The sequence below is a fragment of the Crinia signifera genome, chromosome 4 (genome assembly GCF_055691185.1).
Source record: "Crinia signifera chromosome 4, ASM5569118v1, whole genome shotgun sequence".
Classification (NCBI taxonomy): domain Eukaryota; kingdom Metazoa; phylum Chordata; class Amphibia; order Anura; family Myobatrachidae; genus Crinia; species Crinia signifera.
This window is the reverse complement of record NC_139220.1, coordinates 172,833,924-172,857,660: the sequence shown is the minus strand read 5'-3', so window position 1 is coordinate 172,857,660 and position 23,737 is coordinate 172,833,924. Positions and strand designations below refer to the sequence as shown.

General features: G+C 43.7%; 2 protein-coding genes across 10 annotated transcripts in view; one reads left to right on the top strand and one right to left on the bottom strand.

The window, feature by feature from the left end:
* The window catches only part of SRPK2 (SRSF protein kinase 2), a 151,757-nt gene extending 144,107 nt beyond the window's left edge, over positions 1-7,650 (bottom strand). For 3 of the 7 annotated variants that reach the window (XM_083183002.1, XM_083182996.1, XM_083183000.1), the window contains exons 1-2: positions 7,433-7,650; positions 7,276-7,336 (exon numbers count right to left, since the gene is read on the bottom strand). Coding sequence is in view for 6 of the 7 variants with exons in the window: in XM_083182996.1 (XP_083039122.1) it covers positions 7,276-7,336; positions 7,433-7,526 (155 nt within the window). In the remaining variant the exon portion in view is untranslated. The remainder of the gene's footprint in view (positions 1-7,275; positions 7,337-7,432) is intronic. The other 4 variants (XM_083182997.1, XM_083183006.1, XM_083182998.1 and 1 more) reach the window with 4 other exon arrangements.
* Positions 7,651-7,664: 14 nt separating this feature from the next.
* Positions 7,665-23,737, top strand: part of PUS7 (pseudouridine synthase 7) — a 70,802-nt gene continuing 54,729 nt past the window's right edge. Inside the window, exons 1-2 of one of the 3 annotated variants that reach the window (XR_014473445.1) lie at positions 7,665-7,910; positions 12,097-12,499. Coding sequence is in view for 2 of the 3 variants with exons in the window: in XM_083183007.1 (XP_083039133.1) it covers positions 7,814-7,910; positions 12,097-12,499 (500 nt within the window). In the remaining variant the exon portion in view is untranslated. The remainder of the gene's footprint in view (positions 7,911-12,096; positions 12,500-23,737) is intronic. The other 2 variants (XM_083183007.1, XM_083183008.1) reach the window with 2 other exon arrangements.

The following is a 23,737-nucleotide window of genomic DNA, read 5'->3' as shown; positions in this document are numbered from 1 at the left end:
TGTACAATCTAAAACCGGGACTGGGGGGGCATTTAACATAGGATCCGGCATCTGGGTGCCTGTACAATTAAAAATCGTACAATCGCGTCGCATTGCATGCAATCATATCGCATCCGATGCAATGCAATTTTGTGGTTGTACAATGCCCTGCGATGGAAATCGGGGGCGCCGTGATAATACACTAGTACCGTATTCCATATCCTAAACTTGGGTTGGGGTGGAGGAGGGGGGCCCAAATCATATTTTGGAAAAAGGTTTTTACAAAGCCAATTATAAAATAGTAGGTCTCACTTGAATGACTTTAGCAGCTTTTAAAATAGCTGTTGGTGTGGACTATGCTGCTCATAGGAGGCCTTTGTGCTATTATTCCGATGTTAACATTGTATAAATTATTCAGTCTCACTGTTGAAGCCGACAGGCTTCTTACTGTTTGCCAATGTCAGAGTCATTATTGTTCACTTGTTTAACCCTTTAAGTTCCAAGTGAGTGTCAAAATTGGGGTGAAAATTGTCAAGGAAACATTTTTATTCAGCATAAGGACCTGTAATGTTTACCTTATATAGGAAATATAAAAATGCTACAGACAACATTTGTTATTTGAATTTATTTATTGAATTTGGCACTCAAAGCAGTGGCGGAAGTCCCGGAGGCAATGGAGTCATTTGCCGCCGGGCGCCACATTTGAAGGGGACACCCGGCCTGACATCCATTGCCTCTGAACTCCAGCCCCTGCGCGCCACTCAGTCAGAATGTTGTATGAGAGCAGCGCTGCTCCAGGGGCAGATTTATTAAGCTTGGAGAAGAGATAAACTGGAGATAAAGTGGAGAAAAGGTAAAAGGAGATAAAAGCACCAGCCAATCAGCTGTGTTTGAAAAAGACAGCTGGGAGCTGATTGGCTGGTGCTTTATCTCCTTTTACCTTTTCTCCACTTTATCTCCAGTTTATCTCTTCTCCAAGCTTAATAAATCTGCCCCTCAGTGAGAGGAAGAGAGACTGGACTTCCTGTCACACGCAGAGCCCCTGTCTCCTCCTGACAGCCCTGCAGCCTGTCCAGCTCTCCACCTCCACCGATCTTCTGGCTCATGCTATGGAAGGGAAGCCTCATTTACAGGTGAGAGGGGGCAGTTGTAGTGTTTAATAAACTGTTTATGTGTATTGTGTGTATATTTATATAGGGTTATGTTTACTGTATGTGCATTTGTTGCTATGTGTGCATATATGGGCATGGGCTGTGCACATGTTGCTGTGTGTTTACATAGGTGTGTAGTGGGTGTATGTGCATGTGTGGCTGTGTGTGTGTGTGTGTGTGTGTGTGTATACATATGTGTGTGTGTGTGGCTGTGTGTATACGTGTGTGTGTGTGTGTGTGTGTGTGTGTGTGTGTGTGTGTGTGTGTGTGGCTGTGTGTATACATGTGTGTGGCTGTTTGTATACATATGTGTGTGTGGTTGTGTGTATACATATGTGTGTGTGGTTGTGTGTATACATATGTGTATGTTGCTGTGTGTATACATGTTGGTATATGTTCATATGTAGCTGTGTGTATACATGTGTTTGTGTGTATGTGGAAGTGTATAATTGTGTGTGTATGTGTGCATATGCACTGTAGCTACTGTGTATACATGTGATGTATGTGGCAGTGTGTATACATGTGGCTCTCTGTATGTGATGTATGTGGCAGTGTGTATACATGTGGCTCTCTGTATGTGGCTGTGTATACATGTGATGTATGTGGCAGTGTGTATACATGTGGCTCTATGTATGTGGCTGTGTGTATATGTATGTGGCTGTGTGTATATGTGTTTGTGCATGTGCCTCTGTGGGTGTGTCTGCATTATAGGATGGCTAACCAATAGTGTTAAGAAAGCAAGGTTTTTCTTTTTTTTTGGGGGGGGGGGGGGGGCGACATCACACTTTTGCCTCAGGGCATCTGTTATAAACTTACGCCACTGACTCAAAGATTTAGTTTCTATATAGTTTAGGGCACTCACAAGATTACTTGTGGGGAGGGTCCAAATGCTAGATTTTAGAGAGAGTCTGATAAGCCCATGAAAAGTGCAAATCGCAAATTAGTCTGATTAATACAAAAGAATCAGTGAAAGTAATAAAATAAGACATATCCAGTAATGAGTGGTTAGATGTGGCCCTAGTGCCAACCTTCCCAGGCTGAGCTTCGTATTTCATGTTGTGTGACCATTCCACCATCTCTCCAGTCAGTAGGAAATATAGAACACCAGTCCTGGAAATATATACACTAGACAAGAAAGTAAAAGTTCAGGGCCATTCTGAAAGATATATCTTTTACGGTCTTGTTTAGAGTGTACATTAAAACATAGTTAACACTGCACGTTCCTGCCCATCATTAACAACCCTCTCCGTTGTCACAAAAAATATTAGAATGATCTATGCCAGAAAGACTTCAACACTGTAGACACCAGGGATTACCAATCCCAACCATACAATCCAAATACACAAATTGTGGTGAATACACTTGCGATGTCTAAATACTGATCCCTGTGTTTTCAGGCGGATAAGAGTGTACCTCCACCACCAAGACAAACCAGAATTAGGGCCACAGAAAAGGTCAAATTGACGATGTATAACCAACGGGGGTATCGCCCCCTGCAACTGCCTATAGGGCACAACAGTTATGGTTATGGTTATACATCGTCAATTTGACCTTTTCTGTGGCCCTAATTCTGGTTTGTCTTGGTGGTGGAGGTACACTCTTATCCGCCTGAAAACACAGGGATCAGTATTTAGACATCGCAAGTGTATTCACCACAATTTGTGTATTTGGAACCCTCTCCGTTGTGTGAAAGTTCAGACAACGTAGATCCTTTATAACGAGGGCCAGCTCTTCCCTCGGCAAGTGTGTATGAACTTGCCGATGCTGGCACCCGCCTCCGCCTATATCGGCGTAGTGTGTATGGGGCTTAACCGTGCATGTTTAACAAAGGACTTGACAATTTTTTTTTTAAAATCTAGGAGCCAGGATGAAAGTGTAGGAGCCAAAAAACTAAAACGAGGGGCAGTGCGCACCGAAGGCGTGGAAAAAATTGACAACGCAATGTCTATTACACGTCACACACATTACATGTTATTCCACATGCCATAATGCCCATTACATGTTAGACCACACACCGTAATGCCCATTACACATTCTACAAAACACCAGCATGCCCATTACGCCACACTGTAATGCCAATTACATAGAATACCACACACTTTAGTGCTTAGTACATACCTACATGCTCATTGCTATGGGTTGCATGCTTGATGCCAGGGGTCACCATGCCCTTTGCAAGGGGGTAACATGCCCTTTGCCAGGAGATGCGGAGCTCATCCAGCAGCAAGAAGCGGTGGGGGCTAAGCGCATGGTGTCCCAGAGAGCAGAGGTGCGGCTGCCAGTGGAGGTGCAGCTGTGGGGCCAAGGGAAAGACCCCTGTATTAGATGGGGCTTTACCGTTTTGTATAGCTAAAGTATGTTTTTAGGAGCAACAAGCACGATAATTATTGGTCCCCCACAAACTATTTAATTGCTCCATTGGGCGCCCAGACATAAGTGCTGCATAAATAAAAAATTGAATTGCCGCCAGTGACAAATAAACAGACATGATGACACTGCAAAGGGGGGCACTGGGCTTTACGAAATTGTGACTGGATTTGCTGAGGAAATTAGAAGGGCAGTAGATAGGTTGGGAAGGTGACGCTGCAGTAATTATAGGGTCACTGGACTGGAGAAGGAGCAGGCACCAAAATGGGAACACTGACCTGCTGTGGATACATTCGTACCTGAGCTTGCCACAGTCAGCTTCAGCTGCATGGGGCCTCTGGTCTGTCTGTTGCAGGCTAGCTGTGTCGCTGCCATAGAAAAATGTATTTTCCTGGTGGTCTGGTGTGTAGTTCGGCAGCTGCGTCCCCAGCCCATGACATCCATCTGAGGTAGGCAATGTGAGAGGCTGAGCTGTGAGGACAGAAGGCGGGGCCTCTCTCCAGCTCTGTCTCTAGTATAAACGGCTTTGATGATGGGCAATGTTGTGCTGGTGCTAAGAGAGCTTAACTTGAGAGCAGAGAAAGACTGATCTGTGTGAGTCGCTAGTTACATAAAAAACATCGGGCACCCGGCAAATAATACATAAATCGCTGGACCGTCAGGGCTATTCTGGTTCACTCCTTTTGGCAAATTCCTTCTTAGATGGACAAAACCATGTGCACTGCAGGTGGGGTAGATGTTACTTCTGCAGAGAGTGTTAGATTTGGGTGGGATTTTACTTCAATGTGAGATCTATATTGCAGTGTAGATAAATAAAGCAGTATTTCCCTGCACAGAAACAAAATAACTCACCCAAATCTAATTCTCCGCACATGTTACATCTGATCCCTGCAGTGCACCTGGTTTTGTCCATCTAAGAAGGAATTTGTGATAAGGAGTGAACCAGAATAAGCCCCTTAGTACAAAGGTGATCATGCGGACCTAGACATAAATGAGAAAGCGGCACAGGGGGCACTAGGCACCCTGCCCCCACAGCCCAGGCCGCCACTGGACGCAGGGAAGGAAGGTCAGAGGTCTCACTCTCAGGCACCCTGCAGTGATTGGTTGGGGAGGCGACGCTGTGGATTTTTATTGGCTGCTGCAGGACCAGGTTTGGGGGGGGGGGGGTGTCAGAGACCACACTGCTGCTGGTCTGACAGAAGGGGAAGAAGGGTGGATGACCAGATTCTGCTTCCTCCCTCCCTGCAAAAAAAATCTGGTTGCCAGGAAGCAGAAATAGGTCGCCGTGGCAACCAGTATTTGTTGAGCCCTGGTTTAACAGATCCCAATTAGTGCACAGATTCATTACATTTTAGAAGATCAGAACAGATGGTGCTATTTAAAAATTGTGATCCTGATATCTGCAATACATGAACACAACTACATTAGTGTTCATTCTAGCACCCGCTATCTTCAAAAACCCATGCAGTTCCTGTTCCCTGCCTGGGGTGTCGCTGTCTGCTGTGGTGTTTCTAGCAAAGGTCTGGTTTGCATATCAGTGCTGATATACAGACCACACTGTGCTATAAGCACTACAGCAGACAGTGACACCCCAGGCAGGGAAGAGGAACTGCATGGGTTTTCAAAGATAGCAGGTGCTAGAATGACCACTATACATTATATTGAACGATATATCACTCAGAAAGGGGCTTTTAGTGTGTACGGACCCGCAAATCGTTAACGAGCCCTACCGTCTTCTGAACATGCGGGTCCCAGTGATATCACTGAACAATATAGTTTACCAATATCGTTCAGTGTGCCATTACAGTTAACTATAAAGGCTGCGGGCTGAGCAAAGACATAAAGGGTAAAGCATATTGCTCAGTAGTAGTAGTAGTAGAACGTTTATTTATAAGGCACCACAAAGTGTCCGCAGCACCGTACACAGCAAACAAAAAACAAATTACAAGGTAACGTACAGGGTGTGTTCATAAAATACAGCATAAATAGGGGTATAGCTGGTAGAAATAAAATCAGCATCAGTTCTGAAGTAGGTGTGGAAATTGTCGAGGAGACTGAAGATGAAGTAGAGGAAGGGAAGAGTATGGTGCTGTCACCCTGTGTACATGGCTTTATACAGCATGTTCAATAATAGATGGAATCATGTTATATACTACAGTTAATGTGATCATGACACAAGACAGTCTGAAATGTGTAAAGCCCAGCACACACCATGACAGATTGGCTACTAGCCAGTTTTGACTAGATACACAAGAGATTTTGTCTAGATGCACTGGAGGTTTTGATTAACTAATGAGAGTCTATGACCCAGTCAGAATTTCCTTGTGTATCTATGACTTAAGGGGTGTACATACAGGCTGACCCAGCACCCATTAATACCGATTCGATATCGTTGAGTTGTCGGCATCGGCGCACAGGGGATGCTGCACTGAGCAGCATGGCACTGCTTTAGATCTAGCCAATCAAAGCAGAAATAGACTTGCCTGCCTAATCTATTTCTGCTTTCCAGGGATGTGCAGCCAGGGGAGGCAGTGATTCCCCTGTAATTTTGTTTTAAAATAATACAAAGAATATACCTGACACATATTATGTGTCATAAGCTTTTTCTTTATATTATTTTACTGGTTTGAAGTATTTAAATTAGCTCGGGAGGCACTGGGCAGGGGGGGCGCCGACCATCGAAAAATGTGTAAGGTGCACGCATATACAAATGACTTTTAAGTCACTTACATTACATATGCATGCACGCTGGAATGGAAATGGCCAGGCAACTGACATCCGGTGATGTCAACTGCCGGCCCACGCACTCACTGCACGGCCTCAATACAGTGTTCTCATGGGAATGCGCATGAAATGCTGACCGTTCCCATATGGTAATGAGGCTGCCCAATGCCCCACATGCTGGGCACCTGTGCGCAAAACACAAACAACGGTCTCACTGCGAATGCAGCCCTGCTGCGTACAAATCACAATGACTCCCTAAATCCTCTGCCAAAATCTCACCATGTGTACACCCCTTTAGACAGATGGACAGAGGATCCAGGTAACTTATTCCACCCCCCAAACCTACATCTGCCTATGACAGCAGCTGAAAATGCATAAATATTTCAGCAGTTCAAAATCCTGACGCCGGAATCCCGACAAGGGGGAGGGGGTACGTGGATCGCCGCCGCCCCCCCCCCCCCCCCCTTGCGGGCTCGCTGCGCTTGCCACGCTCGGCACACTAATTTAGTCTCCCTCCAGGGGTGTCGTGGACACCCACGGAGGGAGAAAGTGTCGGGATTTCGGCGTCGGGATTCTGAACGCCGGGATCGCGACCGCCGGGATTTTAACTGCATCCCTATAAAATAATTCAGATGTAAAACAACAACAGCATAATGAGAAGAAAACACACAGCTTATTTACAACATGATTAAAAGGTATGAACCATGACACTTGCAGTGGTGAATTTGGCCCACAATATACCTTCATCTATAATACACATTGGATTACTAGGATTATGGAGATCATATATTAGCAGCAGTCATCAGCACAATGCAACAATGGCATCACGTCAGAGGACAGATTGTCAAATACATATAGCAGCTGGGAACACTTAAGACAGTTACAGATATGAAAGCAAAATCGGGGTCAATGATAAATACTGAAGTCCATTGTAGCATGAATTAAAGTTAAAGCATAAGAAGAAGCGTGGTACATAGGGTCACCTGTGGAGATGCTGAGGGTACTAATATGACAACCCTCTCCCGGCTCTCCTCCTTAGGTGACTACTACTCACTTTTTTCGAGCCTTCTCCTTTTTTCCCTTCGGCCTCCGCTTCCGGGCCTGCATGGCCATCACTGGAGAAGGAACAGAGACAAACGTTACTATATGCAGGGCACGGTGACAATGGCGCCGGTCAGAGGAGTGATGGTCAGGCCGAAGCTGCCTCTTACCCTTCCCCGAGTTCATCTCCCCCTTGCTCCTAGCGCTGTTGCTGCCGGTGCCGGCCGGGGCTCTGTGCACGCAGGCGCAGCCCTCAGCTTCCATGAGCCGCCGTATGTGTGTAAGACCGCGCCGCACTACGCGCTACTGTTGCCTCCTATACACTGCGTCACCCGCTCCCTCCTCTGACTCTTCTCCTAGGCAACCGCTGCTGATGCTACCTCCACTCGCAACGTACAGACGCGCTGACAGCGTAGTGGACGCTCTTGCCTTGCGGTTTGCTCGAGTCGTTGGTGGCCGGGAGGACTTGAGGAGGTCAGGTGGCGGCGGGGGCGGAGGAGAGAGCAGACCCTGTTTCTAAGCGTAAATAGTGTCGGAGGACTCGGAGGTAGATGCTCGGTGCTGTATTCGGGCATTGGTATCGGTTTCCCTGCTACATCCACCGTATCCAACACCTGGCTGTAGTACCGCACCTCTCTCCGGTGACAGGTCAGTGATTGGGCGGGCACAGGGGCCTCTACTGCGAGCACACTCGCCACCACACGTGCTATATCCACGGGCGCACCGGTACTGCTATCATGCGTGGTGGCCTGGTTCTCGTGTAATTGTGACTGGTGTACACTGTTGTGTCACGGTGCCATGGCGTGTGCTCTGTGGCCGATATGAGGCAATCTATGCAGGCTTGCAGGGAGCTTCCCACCATCTAGGTGTCGGTGACATCCCTATGCAGTCAACAGCTGGCCGAAGACTAACTGTTTTCCGCGTGTCCATGTATATCTAAATTGCCATGTAATATGTGTGCAATGGGAAGGCGCTGTTAATTACCACTTTGTTCTATCCTACATTTTAGTGTTATTAGGGTATTCTTATGCACCTGTGATGTATTTTTCTATAGTATTCACCCGTTAACCTTCTGGCTTACAATAAAATCACAATTCATTAAAACCAAATTTTACAATTCTTTCTGTATGAACAATCACATTTTTTTTGCACAGCAATATAATTTACAATATTCCAATTGCATATCCCAATTCCAGGTCTGTGCCAATTTTGCAATGTAGTCAAGAATTCAACCAACGTGTCTCATTAGTGGCATAGAGATTCCCCCACCTCTGCATGACCACTTTGAAAGTGCATACACACCTACAGACTTTTTCTGTCTGATCTATCTGGTGGGAACGAAAATCTGGAAATGTATGGGAGCAAAAAATTGTTCCCAAACATTTGAAAACAGTGATCAATCCAGCAGCGTGACTATCATTTCGGCGCCCCCCCGCCGATAATAAAACACGCTCCCCTCACCCCACCACCACTCCGGACGCCGATACCCCCCATCCCCCGCATACTTACCTGTATTCGCTGCGCTGGTCCCGGCTCCCATCCTGGCTTCATTCTGATATGAAACACGGACCATCACAAAATGGCCGCCCCCATACAGCAGACAGTTTCAGAGAACTGGCTGCTATATGGGGGCGGACATTTTATGGTAGCCCGTCGCAATAGCAGAATGAAGCCAGGGGAGCCGGGACCACCGCAGCGAATATAGGTAACGCTGCGGGGGATGGGGCATTACGATAGCACCGCAGCCCCCCGGCGCCCGCACTTACCCAGCGCCTCCCCGCGACCGCGGGGGCTGCGGTGCTGTAGTTACGCCACTGGATCAATCAGACAAATTGTTTAAATCATTCCAATATAACAAATGTATTAAAGCATATATGTTTTTTTTTCTGTTTTCCTGCATCTTGGTGGAAATGATTGTCATTTGCTCCAACACATTTCCAGGTTTTTGTTCCCACCAGATAGATCAGAAGAGAAAAATCTGTGTGTGTTTTACACACCTTAAGCCTAAGGTTCCCAATCATTTTCGGATCGCGGCACCCTAGAGTATCAGAATTTTTCCGCGGCACCCCTAGGCCCCCCCAAAAATATATAAAATTAAGTAGCCTGTGTTTATGTGTTTCTTAGGTTCAGTTATGTGGTAAAGGGCAGGATTTGCTTCTGATTATACACCTATTTTATGATTGGCAGCCACCAGCACTGGTTTTGTCCATAAATAATTTGAATTGGTCCTGGTCCACCAACCCGTGGCACCCCTGCAAGTGTCCGAGGCACCCCAGGGAGCCACGGCACACAGTTTGGGAACCACTGCCTTAAGCCCTGATTGGGATGGTTGGAACAAAAACCTGGTAATGGATGAGAGCAAATGACAGTTGACCATTTGCTTTGAAATGCTGAAAAACTGCCAGAAACTGTCACTCATGCATTACCAAGTTTTTGTTCCAACCAGACCAATCTGTAGATGTATGGCCATCTTAACTCTGTGGGTAGCCAGAAACTGATGGTGACAACCCATGTGTTTACAGTAAGTAGAGACTGTGATTCCTGTATGAATCAAAATATGTTTTTTTAACATAATTCATTCTTGAGTGCAAAAGCCAGCTGTGTAGCATAACAAAGTGCTCACACAATAACTACGGGCCTTATTCTAGTTCAATCTCAGAGGCAAATCCCTTCTCAAATGGACAAAACCATGTGCACTGCAGGTGGGGCAGATATAACATGTGCAGATAGAATTAGATTTGGGTGAGATTTATATATAAAAATAAAGCATTCAGTATTTTCCTTGCACAGAACAAAATAACTCACCCAAAATCGAATTCTCTATGCATATGTCACATCTGCCCCTCCTGCATTGCACATGGTTTTGTCCATTTGAGAAGGAATTTGCCTCTGCGAGTGAACCAGAATAAGCAATTTTATCCAGGCACATTGCGAGGGATGGCCTTGCACTGTACTATGCTGCCTAACCCTCCCTTGCACAGACAACTGCTGGTGGTTACAGTTTTGCAAAATAACACCCCCCCCCCCTCCCCAATGTTGCTATGCAAAGGGAGAAAATACACAAGGTCCATACACACTGGGCGATTATGCCCAGCGTGTATGTAGTATTCATTCTAGCACCTATCTTTGAAAATCCATGTAGTTCCTCTTCCCTGCCTGGGGTGTCACAGTCTACTTTAGTGCTTATAGCACAGTGTGGTCTGTATATCAGCACCGATATGCAAACCAGGGAAGAGGAACTGAATGGATTTTCAAAGATATCGGGTGCTAGAATGAACACTGGTATGGACAGTGATTATGAAAATCATTGCTGCGGAGAAAGCCGCTTAGTGCATACACACTGAGCGGCTTTCCCCCTGCCCGGCACCGACGGAGGGGGGAGGATGGCGTTGCATAGTGGAGCGCTATGCAACGCCGTCCTGAAAGCCGCTCATCTGCTGGTGTAACCAGCAGATAAGCAGCTTTCCCGGTGATGATGCAGCAGTGTTCACGGTTTCTCGCTGGGCCATACACACTGGGCAGCTTTGAGCTACAAGCCGCTCAAACCTGCTGTTTTGAGCAACTTTCAGCTCAGTCACCCAGCGTGTATGGGCCTTTACTTGCTTCTCTTTACTTGCTGCTTTTCCAAGTAGCCCACACATGTTATGCTGGCCACACATCAGACCAACTTTCATCCAACTAGTTGGTTGGATGGAATAAAAATCTGGTACTGGATGGGAACAAATATAATTTGTAATTCAGTAATTTGCTCCAAAAATCGGGAAATTAATGTAGCCCTAGCCCATACACACTAGACTATTTTCAGCTGTAAATTGGTCAAGCCTGCCATTTTGACCGATTTTCAGCTGAAAATCGTCTAGTGTGTGTGTATATCCCAGAGATCCCCAACTAGCAATGATGCGCGCTCCTGCATCATCGCTAGTTTGGTGGTTCATCTGCTGGTTTTACCAGCATGTCTAGAGATTATGGCTCATTTTTCAATTAAGTATTATGGTGTGTAGCATGAACATTATGGTGTGTGGCATAATGTCTACTAGAAATTATGGTGTGAGTCATAATGTGTAATGGGCAATACAGTTTGTTTGGCATAATGTATAAGGAGCATTACTATATAAAGGAAAAAATTACTAGGGGGACAGGGGGGTGCTGTTGCTCCTGGCACCATGTCACCTAGCTACTCCTCTGGCCGGTAACGTATACATTGTTGGCACAGGCCAGAAATGTTTATGATCCCAGCGCCACTGCCCCCCAATGTGTATATATTTTTTTTTATGGTGGTAACTGATGCATGGCTGGAACAGGTGAATGGGTTTTTCCCTATGTGCATGGCTGCAAATGAAATCGTAGCTGTCCACATTGGTGAGATTTTGCCCAGGTGGGGCAGCGTTCACTTCATCGCTGGGCTCCAAATATACGTAGCCCAGCGATCAGTTCTGAATCATGCCCCAAGAACAGAAATGCACTTAAATAAAATAACCCCTGCTCCCACCCTTGGAATTCAAACCCAGCCCGTTCTGTAAATAGCCTTTTCTAATGAAAGATTTTCAGCAAAGTCTTTCGCCTCCTAAAAATCTCTTGCTTTTTGGGAAAAATAGCTCATTGTGTACGCACTACTTTGGTGACAGATATATCTATCAGAGATTTTGGCAAAGTCTTTTGAAATGAAAATCTACTCGTGTGTATGGGCCTTTAGGTGTACGCAATGTGCTGTTGACCAAGTGTATATGTGATGACCAAGTGTATATGCATTTGGCATTTCAGTGCTATGTACCCATTTTGCTGCATCTGTCCTAAAACCATGAAATACTTTTTGTTTTATCCTGTATCAAATCAGATTTGTTTAAAGCAGTCAGTCGTGTCTGCAGAAGAATGGAGTCTGTTGAAATGACAATCGTTTCGTTAAAGCGTCCCCTTTCACCTGAAGACCTCACCATTGATGAGGCCAAAAGGTCAAAAGTGTCAGAAAATTCTTTGTCTGAAAAGACTTCGAACGATGTTCAAAAAACTGTTGTTCAAGGCAAAAAAGCCATAGTTACAGAGACTATTGCTGAAGTGCCACATGGGAAAGCAGAGGAAGAAGAAAGTGAGGGAGAGGGTGAACTCTTGGACGGAGAGTCTGGAGAAGCTGACCCTGAAAGCTTTGCTGATATGATGAAACATGGTTTGACTGAGCTCGATGTTGGTATCACTAAATTTGTGAGCTCTCATGAAGGTTTTTCTGGGATCTTGAAGGAAAGGTAATGTCATCTGAGTAGGCTTAATATTTTCTAACAACAATATTTGTTTGGGTACTTGTTTCCTAGCACGGCGCCCATTGCATACCATACTTAGTGGTGTGCAGTGCAAAGCAATATTCATGTTAAATTAACAGGAGTGCTTGTACAATGAAATATCGCATAGCATTGCATGCCAGCAAATGGCATGCAATGCGATTTTTAATTGTACAAGCACCTCCGACCTTTTCATACCCCCACTATCCACGGCGGCGTGGAGTTGATATTAGATAGTGTGGCGTGGCGAGCGAACGCAGAATACATGTGAAGTCATCCGCGTCCCCTCGCTGTGCTCGCCACACTATCGAAAATCAACTCCACGCCGACGTGGATAGTGAGGGTATGAAAAGGTCGCCACGCTTTGGGTTGGCTTTGATAGTGGGGGTGGCGTTGCCAATGGGGGTGCATTAAACATTGAAAGCACCCATCAGGGTGCTTGTACAATGAAGCATCGCATGCGGTTATATCACATGCGATGCGATGTACTAAGATGTACATCGTGGGCGCTGTGATAATACACAAGTACTGAGAATTTTTATCTAAATCTGACTAAACCGTAGTTATAAGAACCATGAAACTTGTTTAGCATGTGATCTAATAATACAAAAGTAACATTTTAAAGTTAAAATCCTCTAAAATTATAAATCTATGTACTGTTTCATTTGGTACAGTGACTTATTTTCATATCCGCTTACCTTTAGGTATCATTAGAAAGACCTACATTTAAATTGTAGTATGCATGTAGCCTGTGACTCAATATTTTCTGTTCTTTGATTTTATATGGTTGTGAAGAACAAGGGTTAAAATTAGGTATAAACTTGCACAGTAATACATTTTAGTGTTCATTCTAGCACCCGCTATCTTTGAAAACCCTTGCAGTTCCTCTTCCCTGCCTGGGGTGTCGCTGTCTGCTGTAGTGCTTCTAGCACAGTGTGGTCTGTATATCAGCACTGATATGCAAACCAGACCTGTGCTAGAAACACCACAGCAGACAGTGACACCCCAGGCAGGGAAGTGGAACTGCATGGGTTTTCAAAGATAGCGGGTGCTAGAATGAACACTACATTTCATATGATTGTATTAAAGTCGGGATGTGTTCCTGATGAAAATAAAGTTAGTTGGAAACAAAGTATTAATGAGACGCACAAGGAGGCATAATCACAACAAATAGGTATTTAAACTTATCTTGTTTTTAGTGACGGCGTAAAATTCATTCTATTTTTCCCAGCGGCTGCTCACAGGGTAATTGACACTTTGGGCGGTATTCAATGAGCCAGAATCGCTGGTCACAGTGATCCAGATTTAACATTCGCCTGCCAATCGCCGGTTTTTTGCTGTGAATCGCCATGCATGGGGATTCGTGGGGAGTCGCCAAGTAACCCTATTCAACGTGGCTGAGAATCGCCGGCCCTAACGGCGATTCTCAGCCATACCGGCGTTTCCCTATACAGCCGCATTAATGTAGTCAGTTGTTTAAAAAAATGCAGAGAAATGCCAGAAAAAAGCAAATTACCCTGTACAAACGCTTCCCATACAGCATACGGCAAACGCTGGGTATTCTGCTCTACGGGCAAACGAAGGAGTGAGGTGGGGAGGAGAATCATGGGTAAGTGAGGTGCACCATGGGTAAGAACAGTGCTTTGTGGGAGAAAAAAAAAATGCCTGAAAAAATTAAATATATATTTGTATAGCACTTCTACGACCCATGACATCACACAAGGGCAGCAAATAATAATACATTAGACTTGCATAGTTAAATAGAACACTTCAAACCAATTATTTCACATGTTCCTATAAAAGTTCACCAGAAAAAAATGACGAGGGACACTCGGTGAGGAACGGCGATATGAAAGAAGAAAAAGGAATCGCCAACTTCTCATTGAATACACTTTTGGCGATTCCCCTCAACTACCGTCGATTCCCCATGTAAAATCCTATAGACCAAAAACGGCGATTTGGAGAGAATAACATTTGGCGATTGCTGCTTCATTCACCGGTAGTCATCGGCGATTTCAGCTCATTGAATACGGTGATTCGCATTTGGGGCTCCAAAAATCACCGTCAGACGATAAAAACACAGAATCGCCATAAAACTTGGCGATTCTGGCTCATTGAATACCGCCCTTTGGGTGCGGTAACAGCATTTTCTCTGAGTGCCCCAGAAACCGCAGGAGTTTCCCGGACATTGGGAGAGTCCGTTGACCTCAACAGTGGCAGTCTCCTCCCCATGGCCATCCCAGCACTGAGTAATGCTGCCCATACACTCATGCGATGTCCCATCGCATCTGATGGCATCAAGTGGTGCCCAGTGCAGCATCCGATGTCACATGCCATCCTGCGATGGACATCGGGTGCTGGAAGAGGGGTGGTGTGGGGCTGTGTAGGGGGACTTGAGCTGGGGACCATAGCGGTGAAGCTTTCAGGCAGCGGGACTGGTCAGCAGCAGCAGTTGACTTTGAAACACTGGTTGGCCCACTGGTTGACTGAGAGCTCTCTCTCTCTCAGCAGCCTCAGCCAATCAGGGGGCCGTCCAGTGTTTCAAAGTCATCTGCTGCCGAGTCCCGCCACCTGACTCCCCTGCTGCTGCTGAGTCCCTCCGGTCCCCAGCATTAAGGTACCGGCTTCTCGCCAGCGCTCCGGTCCCGCTCCCAGAACCCGCCGCTGATTACATTTCAGCAATCACGTGGTTAAAAACCACATGCGATTGCTCATGCAATTCGATAAATATTATGTGCAGCTCATCATATCTATCGATGAGACATTCGACGGCATGCCGGCGCATCGCGTCGAATGTCAGCTTAAAAATGCATGCAATCATTCGATTTATCGGTCAGATGTGGTCGAAATCGAATGATTGCATGCAATATCTCACATATGTATGGGCAGCATAAGTCTAGACTTGCTATGCACTGCGACGAGAGGGGAAAACCATTATGCTGCCCATACATATGTGAGATATTGCATGCAATCATTCGATTTTGACCACATCTGACAGATAAATCGAATGATTGCATGCATTTTTAAGCTGACATTCAACGCGATGCACAGGCATGCCGTTGAATGTCTCATCGATAGATATGATGAGCTGCACATAATATTTATCGAATTGCATGAGCAATCAGATGCACGTTCGGGGAGCGGGGTCGGGATGGGGACCGGAGTGCTAACTGGGAGCCATGGCGGCTGTGTAGCGGGGACTGGAGTGGTGGAGCTTTCAGACGGCGGGACTCAACAGCAGATGACTTTGAAACACTGGACGGCTGAGGCCGCTGAGAGCCCTCTCCGCCAATCAGTGTTTCAAAGTCAACTGCTGCTGCTGAAAAGTCCCACTGCCTGAAAGCTCCACCGCTATGGTCCCCAGCTCCGGTCCCGCCTACACAGCCCCACACCACCCCTCTTCCAGCACCCAATGTCTATCGCAGGAAGGCATGCGACATCGGGTGCTGCACTGGGCACCACTTGAAACTATCAGATGCGATGTCGCATCGCATCTGATTGCATAAGTGTATGAGCAGCATTAGATTAATTTTCCTCATGTGAACATGGGCAGTGGGCCCTTTGTCCCAAAAAAGAGGCTCAATTTACATATGTAAACTGCAGATTATATACTGTACTCTCTGGGAGAAACCACCTGAGGTAAACCTTTTGAAAATGACAGTTTAATCTAGAATTTAAACATGAATACTAATAGACAGTAGGGGGCACTGTTGCCTCAACTATGAGTATAAGAAATAGTAGATGGATTTCAATAGGAGGTACTGTTCCATTAATTATGAATATATATGGAATAACATATCTGTGTTTACATAGATGAGAGACAAGGTTGTCAATATTGATATATCTTCAATTGAAACCCTTGTTTGTCTGGTCATTTAACTAGTCCGTGATCTTTGCCCTTTCTTGTGAAACACACTTCTGTGAAAAATACCTTTTTAAAAGTCAGTTTGTAATATAAGCATCTAGCCCTAACTGTCCCACTCACCATTTTGTATACTTATGACAGGATGTTGTCTCAGATATATTTGCATACATTCCTTTTACAATCTAATTTGCAAATCCTATGTCTAAAATATTGGAAGTAAAGATTGTAACAGCGTACACACCACAGATATAAGGGTATGCTGACATGAACATATTTATAATGGGCTGGAAAATGGCTTAACAGCACATAAACAAGCATACAGGAAGAAATCTGGAAGCATAATTGTGTTCTACAATAGGGTTGAGTGTAGACCAGGGGTCGCCAACTCCAGTCCTCGAGAGCTACCAACAGTTCACATTTTCCAGACAACCTAGCTACTGCACAGATGCACTCATTACTCGCTGGCACATTATAAATGATCCACAGGTGGAGATAATTACATGACTTGTGATTCTGTGAGGAGACATGGAAAACATTAACTGTTGGTAGCTCTCGCGGACTGGAGTTGGCTACCCCAGGTGTAGACTACATTTATTTAACTACTGAAAACAAGTGAAATGTTATTGTATTGCGCAGTGACACAATCTGCATACCATATACACATACAAACAACAATAACTACATAAGTACGTAGTAAACCACAATACAGATTCAGTTGCAGCCTCAAAGTCTGCAGGGATAACAACGGCAAAGGCATTGGATAGAGCAGTTGAAGTGCATTCACTCTTCACTTTTTGACCAATATTGTATCACCAAATCTGATTAAAACGTAAACTTGACATAAATTCTTATCTATAGATGCAACCTGTTTTCTTCTAATAAAACATGGTCATAGATTCATACACACTCTTTAGATCCGTGAACAACTCATGTTCTATCCAAATAATGCCTTATAATTGCATATGTGTATACCTAGTTTAAACATCTAAACTAAGGGGGGTATTCAATGTTAGGGGAAAGGTTGTCGAGCAAGCTCGACAGCCGTGCCCCTGTCCCGTTTTTGCTTGGCTCGACTGGAGCTCGGCGGTCGGGATTCAATGCCCCAGCCGCCGAGCGGCGAGAAGGGGGCGTGACCGTGAGTTGAGGACGGAAATAGACGAGCTCCGGCCGTGAGCTCGCCTATTTCCGGCTTTTCTCTGCAGAACCCCTGTTCAATGCTGTCGGGGAAGACAGCATTAAATAGGGCCCCGAAGCCATCTCCCCCGTCGGGAGATGGCTGCGGGAGGTCGACACAGATTGAATACCCCCCTAAGTTGGAGATGATCTGCTAATTATTTTTATATATAAGATGTAGGACTAAAGATTATAGCTGCCACTACTTGGCATAATGCAGGCATTCCCAACCACGGTCCTCAGGGCACACCAACAGTGCAGGTTTTAGTGATATCCAGGCTTCAGCACAGATGGTTTAATCAGAATCACTCAGGTACTAATTAAGTCACCTGTGCTGAAGCCTGGATATCACTAAAACCTGCACTGTTGGTGTGCCTTGAGGACCGTGGTTGGGAATGCCTGGCATAATGCATGAAATACAAAACTGTTCTCATCTCTAGTGAATATAATGGGACAATTTGTTCACCCAATTTCAGAGATTTTTTTTTTTTTTTAAGGAGTTGGAACAAGCCTTTGTTTCAATACAAACATTTCAATTTTAAATTATTAACACATCTGTGTTTATATTTAAAAGTGAATTCTGGGAAACTAGTTTGTAAACCTAACCAACTTTTTCCACTAGCTTTGCTATTTTTAATATGGGCACTACTGAGAATAATAATTAATCACAATGGTATATGAATACTAATTAAAAAATACATACATACATACATACATACATACATACATACATACATACATACATACATACATACAATTAGAGCAGTGGTTCCCAACCCTGGTCTTCCAGTACCCACAACAGTGCACGTTTTCCAGGCCACCCGGCAGGTGCACTCATTATTCAGCCACATTTGAAAAGATCCACAGGTGGAGCTAATTATAGCACTTGTGATTCTGTGTGGAGACCTGCAAAACCTGTATTGTTGGGGGTACTTGAGGACCAGGGTTTGGAACCACTGATTTAGACATAGAAGACCACATGACTGCACAAAATCAATAAAATAATCATACAATTCCTTGCTTCTTGCGATAGTGGCTGGACTAGCTATTTCCGCAAAATTGAGAGGCTTACTGAGATCCCGCTTAACACAATGGTCAGTCCTTCTGACCCAGCTGATAATAATGGTACCTGTTTGACGAATTAGCAACCCAGTGATCTCATACTTGTACATAACACAAACAAGGAAAGAAAGTATAATGTAGGTGCACTGAAGGTCCTTTAATGTTATATAAAATTTAACTTTTAATATTTTTGCAATAAAATTCGGTGAAATATTAAAAATAAGAAAGAAATAAAGAGCAGAAATAAGATTAAAATAATATGGCCACTGCTCAACTCCGTTCTATATTTGCAGGGTTAGAATCTCCCTGTATGTTCCTTTTTTATCCTGTTAGGATACTAGGTCTCAGATTATTTGTCTGAGATATGTGTTATTTTGTAGTGTATTTTGCAAAAAGCGGGTGACAGTATTTACAGTTTCTGGCGACTGTCAATATTTTCAATAGACAGGTGACAGTGCCTATAGTTTCCAATAACTGTCACTCGGGCTTAAATAACCCTCAATTATGTGTTTTTTTGTGTGTTGTCACAATTTGTTGTAGTTCAGAAGTGTTTTCACTTTTATTATACAACCGTGATATTTCACTAGTGTTGTATAAGTATATGCAGATATAGTTTGGCAGGGCGGTTCAGCGAGAAAACATCTGTTAATATATGTACGTTTTGTACTATCTGATGATTGAACAGTGTGTACTGGTACCATAAATCGTCCAATTGCTGATTTAGATAAAGCTTGTGAATATATACACACCCTCCTATGTTTTTGATTATTGAGGACAAGATATTTTGACTTGTACCAAGGGGAAAACTGTTTTGACTGAGGGAGATAAGATTTGTCTGCTGCTTAGTACTTTTCAGCAATTACCCCACTTCAAACAGTGTTCTCATATGTATTTGTCACTGATTATAGGACAGTGCTTTTTTTATTAGATTCTCTATTTCAAAGAGCTGTTCAGGTTCCACATTAATGACTACTGCTGGATTAGGGGATATCAATTTATCAGCCTGTTACTCTTAAATAGCTGTTACCCCATTCAAGCAGTGTTAGAGTGTGTGAAGCTGTTATATAACCGAGTTATTCAATGCTGTTGAGCTAAGGGACATATAGTGTAGCGCTTTATATTTATCAGCTATTACCCCACTCAAAACAGCATATTTATGTAATTATCACTCCTTTATTGGACAGTGTGTGTGAAAACCACCAATCCTCCAATCTCTGCTTTTGTCAGAATTTGTACACACAAAATCAAGATGTATGAATAGCTTGGATTGCACCTCAGTGTGCTGTTGTCAAGGTTTGAACAGTTTATAGCCTCTTAACTTGTGCTGGGCTACTGTCCCATATATAACATTTTCACTTTGTGCAATTATCGTGATTTATTGGACAGTGTGTATATATCTGCTCTGCCAATCATCCAATCCATGCTATTCCCACATCTCTAGTATTTTTGATTATGATGCCTAGATACAGATTTACTGTGAGAAGTGATAGATGTATTTATTTCGCTGAAAGAATATTATAATAAACCTGCTATAAATGATGCGGTCTTTAATCTGAAACGCCGGCTTCCACCCCCGCTAATTGTAAGGCTTTTAAATAGCTGCCGTTTGGATATTATTGGGTTTATGTCCGTTAATACGGACTTGCAGCGGTTCTTATTGTCCGCACTATGAGTTCTGAGTGGCGGCTATATGATATGCCGTTCACTCGCTCTAAGGATGCAGCGTGCTAGTCCCTCTAGCATCAGCCGGCTGTCAGATAGTTTAATACGGGCAACTTTCCTCCCGTACTATGCCTCCAATCTATGCCTGCCTGTATATCACAGTCTATATCTGCCCATTTTCTAACACAAATTTTGCAACAATCATTTTAGTACACACTATTACACATTCTAGAAACATAAGAACGGAGGAGCTGTGGTCATTAATAGCCAACGGCCGTTTCACCTAAGCTTCCTCATGGCATGAGGAAGCTTAGGTGAAACGGCCGTTGGCTATTAATGACCACAGCTCCTCCGTTCTTATGTTTCTAGAATGTGTAATAGTGTGTACTAAAATGATTGTTGCAAAATTTGTGTTAGAAAATGGGCAGATATAGACTGTGATATACAGGCAGGCATAGATTGGAGGCATAGTACGGGAGGAAAGTTGCCCGTATTAAACTATCTGACAGCCGGCTGATGCTAGAGGGACTAGCACGCTGCATCCCTAGAGCGAGTGAACGGCATATCATATAGCCGCCACTCAGAACTCATAGTGCGGACAATAAGAACCGCTGCAAGTCCGTATTAACGGACATAAACCCAATAATATCCAAACGGCAGCTATTTAAAAGCCTTACAATTAGCGGGGGTGGAAGCCGGCGTTTCAGATTAAAGACCGCATCATTTATAGCAGGTTTATTATAATATTCTTTCAGCGAAATAAATACATCTATCACTTCTCACAGTAAATCTGTATCTAGGCATCATAATCAAAAATACTAGAGATGTGGGAATAGCATGGATTGGATGATTGGCAGAGCAGATATATACACACTGTCCAATAAATCACGATAATTGCACAAAGTGAAAATGTTATATATGGGACAGTAGCCCAGCACAAGTTAAGAGGCTATAAACTGTTCAAACCTTGACAACAGCACACTGAGGTGCAATCCAAGCTATTCATACATCTTGATTTTGTGTGTACAAATTCTGACAAAAGCAGAGATTGGAGGATTGGTGGTTTTCACACACACTGTCCAATAAAGGAGTGATAATTACATAAATATGCTGTTTTGAGTGGGGTAATAGCTGATAAATATAAAGCGCTACACTATATGTCCCTTAGCTCAACAGCATTGAATAACCCGGTTATATAACAGCTTCACACACTCTAACACTGCTTGAATGGGGTAACAGCTATTTAAGAGTAACAGGCTGATAAATTGATATCCCCTAATCCAGCAGTAGTCATTAATGTGGAACCTGAACAGCTCTTTGAAATAGAGAATCTAATAAAAAAAAGCACTGTCCTATAATCAGTGACAAATACATATGAGAACACTGTTTGAAGTGGGGTAATTGCTGAAAAGTACTAAGCAGCAGACAAATCTTATCTCCCTCAGTCAAAACAGTTTTCCCCTTGGTACAAGTCAAAATATCTTGTCCTCAATAATCAAAAACATAGGAGGGTGTGTATATATTCACAAGCTTTATCTAAATCAGCAATTGGACGATTTATGGTACCAGTACACACTGTTCAATCATCAGATAGTACAAAACGTACATATATTAACAGATGTTTTCTCGCTGAACCCGCCCTGCCAAACTATATCTGCATATACTTATACAACACTAGTGAAATATCACGGTTGTATAATAAAAGTGAAAACACTTCTGAACTACAACAAATTGTGACAACACACAAAAAAACACATAATTGAGGGTTATTTAAGCCCGAGTGACAGTTATTGGAAACTATAGGCACTGTCACCTGTCTATTGAAAATATTGACAGTCGCCAGAAACTGTAAATACTGTCACCCGCTTTTTGCAAAATACACTACAAAATAACACATATCTCAGACAAATAATCTGAGACCTAGTATCCTAACAGGATAAAAAAGGAACATACAGGGAGATTCTAACCCTGCAAATATAGAACGGAGTTGAGCAGTGGCCATATTATTTTAATCTTATTTCTGCTCTTTATTTCTTTCTTATTTTTAATATTTCACCGAATTTTATTGCAAAAATATTAAAAGTTAAATTTTATATAACATTAAAGGACCTTCAGTGCACCTACATTATACTTTCTTTCCTTGTTTGTGTTATGTGTAAATATTCAAGTAGTAGGTAGCACCTCCAAACTGTCAATATATGAAGGAAATTATTCCTATAAAATACCAGTATTGAATGAGATAAGAAAGTCCCATCATTTAAAAGACTGGTGCGGGTATCATCTTTCCCCTTCTCTTTGTATCTCATACTTGTAGTAGGCATCAGCGCTGAATGCGTGTGTAAGGGGCTTGCAGGTACAGAATCCCGTTTAGAGATGTCTTTTATTAGATTGAAGGTAGTGCTACCGTGGATGATTCCAGGGGTTCAAAATAACGCGTTTCTGCGTCTGTATACAATCTCAGCGGCTACCTCAGATGGAATCATACACAGTAGTACTACAGGTCGAGTATCCCATATCCGTTATCCGAATTATTCCAAAAACCAGACATTCCAGAAAGTGAAAAAAAAAATCTCACTCACTGGGGACATTTGTAACAGCATCACTGGGGACATGATATGTAACTGGCACTATATATGTGCAAGACAATGATTGCTTGGCATTCAAATTCAGTGCTGAGAGTACACACATTTTTTTTCACGTTTTGAAACCTTGTTTTTTGAACAAATAAAATATATTTGTGTGTATTTTATGTGGTAATAAATATATTTGTGTGTTTATCCAGCATAAATGCAAGATACTTCAAAATACATCATTGAAATATTAAAATATTCCGAAATACGGAATAATCCGTTATCCAAAATTCTCCTGGTTCCGAGCATTTTGGATAAGGGATACTCAACCTGTACCTGCAAACTAATAAAGGAAATCTCCAAACAGAATCCTGTATCTGCAAGCCATTTACCCATGATGCTCGAGTATGCTTGACTACCCGAACAGCTAAGGGCCTAATTGCCCAAATACCCGAGCATTTGAACGCGTCCAAATGCAATAAAACACCCTAGCACGCATAAACTCACCAGAGCCTGTGAATTTGGCCAAACGTGTCGGAGCATCCAAACTGTGCAAAGCATATGAACGCGCTTACGCACCCAAATCCCTGTGTGGGCAAACTCTCCCAAGCATGCTAACATGCCTGAACACCCGAATCCGTAAGCGTCTGAACTAGCCCAAGTGCGCGCAAATTCCTGAGTGCCCAAACCTGACCGAGTGCAACTCCCAAGTACCCAACCTCATGAACTTGCCCAAATATCCAAGCATCCGAACACACCCAAATCCCTGTGCGTCCAAATACCCAACCACGCCTATGTATCCCAGTGTGTGAACACACCCGTAGATCTAAATCCTTGATCTTTAGATCCATAGATCTTTAGCTGCATCTTCTG